At 31.4% G+C, this 7,823-nt stretch overlaps 2 protein-coding genes across 2 annotated transcripts in view; one reads left to right on the top strand and one right to left on the bottom strand.

Annotated features, from left to right (window-relative positions):
* Positions 1-1,780: 1,780 nt before the first annotated feature.
* LOC130801140 (uncharacterized) lies at positions 1,781-4,643 on the top strand. The gene is made up of 6 exons (XM_057664909.1): positions 1,781-2,007; positions 2,321-2,402; positions 2,557-2,613; positions 2,776-3,091; positions 3,885-4,159; positions 4,515-4,643. The coding sequence occupies exons 1-6, from the start codon at positions 1,781-1,783 to the stop codon at positions 4,641-4,643; spliced, it is 1,086 nt and encodes a 361-aa protein (XP_057520892.1).
* A 55-nt stretch (positions 4,644-4,698) lies between these two features.
* LOC130801139 (uncharacterized) overlaps positions 4,699-7,823 on the bottom strand; it is a 104,587-nt gene continuing 101,462 nt past the window's right edge. Inside the window, exon 10 of the mRNA XM_057664907.1 lies at positions 4,699-4,870. Coding sequence (XP_057520890.1) covers positions 4,699-4,870 — 172 coding nt within the window. The remainder of the gene's footprint in view (positions 4,871-7,823) is intronic.

The raw sequence follows: 7,823 nt of genomic DNA, 5'->3' as shown, positions 1-7,823 counted from the left end.
GTCTTGCGCTCAGTTTTGAATTGTTAAGGCTACAAACTAGTGTTTGAAGCAGATGGGTGTATTATTTCCAAGAATAACTTGTTTGTTGGACGTGCTTCTCTATGTAATAGCATTTTTAAATTTTCTTTAAATTTAAATAAAGATGTTATTTGTAATGCTTCACTTGGTCTAGCAATGAAAATGTTGATCTGCATTATTTGTGGCATGTACCACTAGGACATGTTAATTTTGATAAAATTGCTTATATGTCTAAACATGACTTGATTCCTATGTGCTTTAAAATTGTCTAAAAATTGCACAACGTGCAGGTTAAATAAGATCACGAGAACACCATTTAAATGTGTTGAACGAAAATCTAAAATTTTGGAGTTAATACAAAGTGATCTTTGTGACTTTCATAGTACACCATCATTAGGAAATAAAAAATATGTCATTACTTTTATTGATGATTTTTTCAAGTTTTGTTATGTATATATCTTACATACAAAAGATGAAACTCTTAATTATTTTAAAATTTACAAAAATAAAGTATAAATACAAATTGGTAGTAAACTTAAAAGGTTAAGAACCGATAAAGGAGGTGAATATTATGATCCAACTTATTTTAATTCAATGGGTATTATACATATAGCACTACAATCAAATGGTGTGTCAGAGAGGAAAAACCGTACTCTACAAGAGATGGAGATGGTTAATTCCATCTTATCCTACTCAAGCTTGAGTTGAAGGATTTTAGGGTGAAACAATGTTGACAGCTTGTCACATTTTTAACCAGGTTCCAACAAGAACAAATAAGGAGATTCCTTATGATCTTTGGTACAAAAGAAAATCAAATTTAAGCTATCATAAAGTTTTGGGGTTGTAAGGACATTTTATGGTTGCCCGGTAACAAAACCAAGAAACTCGGTGAACGAGGAATAAAATGCATTTTTATAGGTTATGCTATTCATAGAAAAACTTATAGGTTCTATGTAATAGAACGAAATGACTACATATCGATTCATTCGATTATTAAGTCAAGAGATGCAATTTTTGATGAAAATAGATTTTCATCATTGAGTAGACAAAGAAATCTACAAATAAATTCCAATGTGGAAGTTGATGATAATGAACAAGGTTTACCTCTAGATGTTGATCAAAATCAACAATTAGATGAGCAAAAAGATGTTGAACCTAATCCTAGACGGAGTAAGAGAGAACGGAAAGATAAAAGCTTTGGACTAGATTTAGAAATATATTTGGTTGAAGGTATTAGAAATGAAGTTCAATCTAGTGTTCCTAATTTATTCAATGCGGAAGGTGGCCCATTGACCTATGAAGATGCTATGGCATCTCATGATAATGCTTTTTGGAAAGAGGCTATCAATGATGACATGGAATCCATCATGGGAAATAACACTTTGGTGTTAGTGGATCTTTCTCCTACTTGTAAACCAATTGGTTACAAGTGGATTTTTCGAAAGAAAATGAAAATTAATGGTACTATTGATAAGTTTAAGGCCCTTGTAGTAGCACAAGGCTTTAGACAAAAGCTTGATATCGATCATTTCAACACATATGCACCAGTTTTAAGAATAACCACTATTAGGTAGTTGGTAGCATTAGCTAAAATCTATCATCTAGAGATCCATCAAATGGATGTTAAAACCACATTTTTATATGGGGAGTTAGATGAGGAAGTTTATATGGAATAACCCGAAGGATTTTATTTGGAAGGACAAGAGCATAAGGTTTGCAAACTTGTTAAGTCCTTATATGGACTCAAACAAGCACCTAAGCAATGACATTAAAAATTGATGTAACAATTTTTTTCTTTGGATTCAAATTGCATCAAGCCGATAAGAGCGTGTATAGAAAATTTGATAGCCATGGTAATGGGGTTATCGTTTGTCTATATGTAGATGACATGCTCATCTTTGATACTATTTTAGTAAAAGTTCAAAAGACAAAGACTTTTTTTTCTAGGTCCTTTCAAATAAAAAATATAGGGGAGGCCGATGTGATTAGGTACTAAGATCATGAGAGATGGTAACCAAATTAAGCGGTTTAATAGTATGCTTGATAAGGCACCAGTCTCTACTCCCATGGAATTGGGTATGAAATTTGCCAAACATACTGGACAACCAATTTAACAATTGGAGTATTCAAAGGTCATTGGATCTTTGATTTATGCTATGACCTGCACAAGGCGAGACACAACATTTTTCAGTTAGTAAACAAAGTAGAATTACGAGCAACCCGGGTCCCAATCATTCGATGGAGATAAGAAGAGTATTAACAAAAAATTGTTGCGTACCATGGATTATGGTATTTTATATAGTGGTGATCTTCCTATTTTGGAAGGTTATTCCGATGCTAGTTTGATCACTAATGAAGAGAATAACTTTTCAACTAGTGGTTGGGTGTTTGTTTATGGGGGAGGGTCCATTTCATGGTCCTCAAAGAAACAAACATGTATAGCTGATTTCACATTCATAGCGCTTGCTGATAAGCGCAATTATTTGCACTTATTATTATCATTTATATGCTCCTTTTGGGTGTTTAGTGGTGTTCTAGGGTCGCTTTTGGCTTATTCGCTCCAAAATTTGTACTCGATGGCCAATTTGTGAGAAAGTAAGTTAATCATGACAAATTTGAGTTGTTTATGTGGTTTTTGTGGCTAATGTTGTTTACAAGACTCAAAGAAAGAATCGAACCATTGTAAAGATCGAGCCAAGTGAATAAAGTCAAGTAAAGAAGCATAACTCAAGTTCAAGAAAGTGATCATCCTTCCAGCCTCCAAAGCCGAGTCGGCTGAAGAGGAGGTGTTGCCCTCGACGACTCGACGATGAAAACAAAATCAACAGCTATTCCAGAATTAAAAGCCGATTCGATTTCAATAAAGAAAAAGAAACCGCCGAGTCGGCGTTATATGCTGACATTTACCATTTTTTCCAGAAGAAAATGCCAACTCGGGTTGGGATAAGTAAAAGGGACCTCCGAATCGGCGGTATAGGCTGCCAAAATTCCACTTTTCCAAAAGCTAAAGCCAACTTGGCTGTGCTCATATATTCACGACCACCGACTCGGCGGATATCGAAATTGGCAGCACGTGACTTTTGGCGGCGGTTTTTCATTAAGCCCTAGATTAATTTCCTCTTAGTGATATAAATACACCCTTAATTGCTGATTAGGGTTTCTCTCTCCTTCCTTCTTCTAAACTACTTTTACTCATTTCATTGTTTTTTCTTTAGTTTTCATTCTTCAATTTAGTTCCTCATTAAACATGCTTTCACCATGATTAGTGAGTAGATCCATTTTCTAGAGTTAGGATTTGAACTTATAAGTTAAGTATGATTTATTGATTGAAAGTGTCTATGAAATTAGGATTAAAATGGTTAAATTGTGCTAATAACCCTAAATTAAACATGCTATGTCAGATTAGTCAATAGAACTAGCGTGTGAGATTAGGATCGACTTTGCTTTAGGGTAAATTTTAGTTAAATTCTTATTGATTTGTTTAGTAAAACTAGCGGGTGAGAATTGAATTAGTAGGGTCTAAATCTAATAGTTAATCGACAGAGCGAGAGTTTGAAATTAACAAGATCATGTTTAACTATGTAATTAATCCGACAATTTATAGACACTAATGAGAATTTGATCATACAAGACTTTAGGGGATTCTCGACACCCTAGATTTCTTCATCATATAGTTTTAATCCATATTTCTTATTGCATTTGTAGTTTGATAGATAAACAACAAACCAAAAATTTTTCTTTTTGAGCAATATAATTAGTAGATATTAGCAAGTTTCTTGTCCTAGCTTCCTTGTGTTCAACCTACGACTACACGTACATCGTGCGCTTGCTATTAAATAAAATTTGCACATTACTTGCCTTAGCAGCAAGTGAAGCAAAGTGGTTGAGGAATCTCATGTTTGAGATACCTTTGTTACCTAAGCCAATATCACTGGTGGCAATTCAAACGGATTGTGTGACGGCTTTGGGTAGGGCTTATAGTCAAGTGTATAATGGTAAGTCTCGTCATTTTTCTCTTAGGCACAACCTATTGCAAGGACTTATGACTAATGGGGTCATAACTTGTGACTATGTCACCAAGTTCAATGTGGTTGATTCATTTCCTAAAACCATGAGTAGGGATTCAATTGAACATGCGTCAGTTAAAATCAGTTTATGTCAATGAATATCAATTGGAAAAGCCAAATTCACATACAAGTAACACCGTGTCTTGAATTCAATGTGATAAATTTCCTTTTGATTTATGTAAGCAACAAATTTAATGACCTATAGTTGCTTTGGATCGTAATGAACGAGGTAGTCGTCCATTGAAAGTTCTCAAGATCAAGAATTGAAGAGTTGTTGGTGTTATATCCATTTCACGGGGATATGTTTATATGTAATAAAAACCTACCTATATAAGTTTGAAGTGTGGCCGCTTCAAGTAGTCAAGATTGGCATTCCGACTATGATAAACTTATGAATAAGATACGGACACATCCTTTATAGTGTGTCAGGTTAATGACTGTGTTATTGCTTTTGTGTGTACTTCGTCTTCGAGTGGTTTGATGGATCATTTAATTCAAATCCGTAGGGATATCAATTTTGGCTCAATTACTCGTGAAATGCGTTGTACTAGGCGTTAATTCATTTCGTATGAACATTGGCGTTGAAGCATGAAATGGAATCATAAATTTTATTTTATAAAAGAGAAAGAGGTTTTACAAGAACTATGTCAGCACATAAACCCGACTCGGCTTTCTTGTGGGTGAGAGCCAAAGCCGAGTCGGCTTTTGTTCTGCCAGCTTCCGTTTGCATTTTCGTCTTCTTTGAACTAAGAGCAATTGATTCCTTCTTTTGTTCCATCTTAATTCTGATGTTACAATGGTTTAATAGGTTAAAATAATGCTCATGAATACCATAATAAACATGGTATTGATGGTTGATCATTAAGCTTGATCATCAATGGTAATTAGTGAGCTATGACACCTTACTATACTATGAAGAGTCTTGGGGAAGGATGTTATACACACTTTTCTGAATTCTTTCTTATCATTGCTTTCTCTCTTGCTTGTGTTTTCAGACGAGTTATAAACTTTATTTGTTAAACTTCCGAAGCTTATAAGTCATTCAAACACTTTGTTTCTAAGTGATATACCCTAAGTACTAAGGGTGTATTGTCTTGTTTGTATCTTGTTGTGAATTTTCAAGTTCAAACCCAAGTACATTTGTAGGGGAAATGCCACAAAGGAAAGTGAGTGCACGCCTATAGTTATCAGAATCCTGATTCTAATCTACGATTCTATTATCTTATGATTCAAAAATAGGCGACCGAACTGCATCGTAGATAGGATCTTAATGTGGTAGAATCGTGTGATCCCACTTAGCTCAAGTATTTAGGTGGTAGGATCATAACACGATTCTACGATCCTACCATTCAACTATTTGATCCTACATGAGTAGTTTCAATCATAAAATATGTTCATACAATAGAGTGTTCACTTACGTATAAATATATATTTAAAATAATTATATAAATACCTTTATAAAAATCACATTTTTCTTAACTTGCACTTTAAAAATGATTATTAAAAGTTTTTTATTTAAAACTTACTACATGAAGTCAAATGAGTTTTTACTTACACCTTAAAACTTAAAAAGAGAAAAAATATAATTGATAATCACTAATCAAAAGCACATTAATATATATTTATAGGATTACACGATACTACAATCCGATTCTATCGATTTCGATCCTACCCCCTCAATGATCCTATCCCCATGCTAATAACCTTGTACACGCCTACAAAAGTATCCAGTTCCAGGGTAACGATCTTCGTTACAAAAGTATCTTCAAGTTTAAGTTTGTTACAAAAGTTCAATTTAACCATCAACAAAGGGTAAATACAAATGCCTCCAAATTGAAATATTTATTTCATAGCGTTACTTTGTAATAAAGTCACTGTCGAGCCCCCTTTTTAACACCACATTTTACGTACCGACTAACGCAGGCGCTGAGATTTTACATGTGGGTCCATGATTTGACGTTACCTTATTATTAGAGTCACACATCCAAGAGCATGTAATTTCAAATAAAACTTCATATTATAGGATTACAATATTATAAGTCAACTATGGTTTGGTCAAATCTAAGGATTTAAACTTTTAATAGAAAGTAATTTTTTAGCCAATTTAATATAATAAAAAGAGAAACTTCTATAATAAAAAAATATTCTAAAAATATGTTAGAGGACCAGAAACTACATGAAATGGTATTAAGATCAAAAAGTTCAAAAAAAAAACAAGGTTATGCATTATAACTAATTAGTATGGCTATTTTACTGATAAATTGATTAATATTTGATATAAATTATCTAAGTCAAATAAAAATTATCCAAAAAATACCAGGGTGTTATAGAAATTATATAAGGAGATATTCAACTAGGCTTTATACAAAATTATGATAATTATGATATATCAATTTTAATTATGATAATTTTTTAATAATTAATATGATCATTTTAGCAATAGATTTTATACAAAATTTATTAATATCCATAAGGTCTACAAAATTTGTCCAAAGGGTCCTCTTATGATCATAATAGTCATATGGTTTGGTAATAAAAGTTATAGGTCTAGAATAGTCTATTTAGTATTTATTTCATATTTTACCCTTTTTGATATATCAATTTATTAATAAACTAATAAAATTTACAAAGGTGATGTAAAATCCATCATAACCACTTTTTCAATTTACATGGAAAAACTTTTCAAGTACTTTCGTTTGATGGGAATAACTAAAAATGGTCCAATTAAACTCATTTAACTTGGGTTTATTCGAAACTAAAGTCAAGATGGTTAAAAATGTGGTCAAAAATGTGGTCAAAGTCTTGGTCTATTCAAAGTCATATTATTGAAGTCACTTGTGAAGGTACTTGCATGGTCCATTCGAATTGCATGGATATGTTTCTTGAATATTGACAAAGAATGGTAACATATTAATTTATCCTTTGTGATGTATAAAAAGCCACGGTTTGCTTAAGGATGCCATAAGTTTGAGGTGTTATTTTAGCCACAAAAGTTACCTAAATTAGCACGCATGATATAAGGCAATTGGATGATTAAGTTGCTAATTAAGTTGGTGATTTTGGGTGAATAATTCAGAATTAAATGTGGTAATTATCTTATCTTAAGTATGGAAAGTTTTATATATATATATATATATATATATATATATATATATATATATATATATATATATATATATATATATATATATATATATATATATATATATATATATATATATATATATATATATATATATATATATATATATATATATATATATATATATATATATATATATATATATATATACATATACATATATATATATATATATATATACATATATATATACATATATATATATATATATATATATATATATATATATATATATATATATATATATATATATATATATATATACATATATATATATATATATATATATATATATATATATATACATATATATATATATATATATATATATATATATATATATATATATATATATATATATATATATATATATGATGCATATATGGGATGAAGGTTCCAAGAACATGAAGAACTCGATCAAGAATCAATGTTAAGATCAAATTACACGCAATGACACACACAAGACACACCTTCTGTTCTTTGAACAATGAACAAAAGGCTGGCCAGAACAACTCCAAGAAGTGGTTCTTTGGCCGTGGATAGAGACAAATCACCCACACCGGGTTGCTTGGCCTCTTCCTCGCACTTCAATTGAA

The sequence above is a fragment of the Amaranthus tricolor genome, chromosome 15 (assembly GCF_026212465.1).
Source record: "Amaranthus tricolor cultivar Red isolate AtriRed21 chromosome 15, ASM2621246v1, whole genome shotgun sequence".
Taxonomy (NCBI): Eukaryota; Viridiplantae; Streptophyta; class Magnoliopsida; order Caryophyllales; family Amaranthaceae; genus Amaranthus; species Amaranthus tricolor.
The sequence above is the reverse complement of the archived record's forward strand: the minus strand, read 5'-3'. Positions and strand labels throughout refer to the sequence as shown.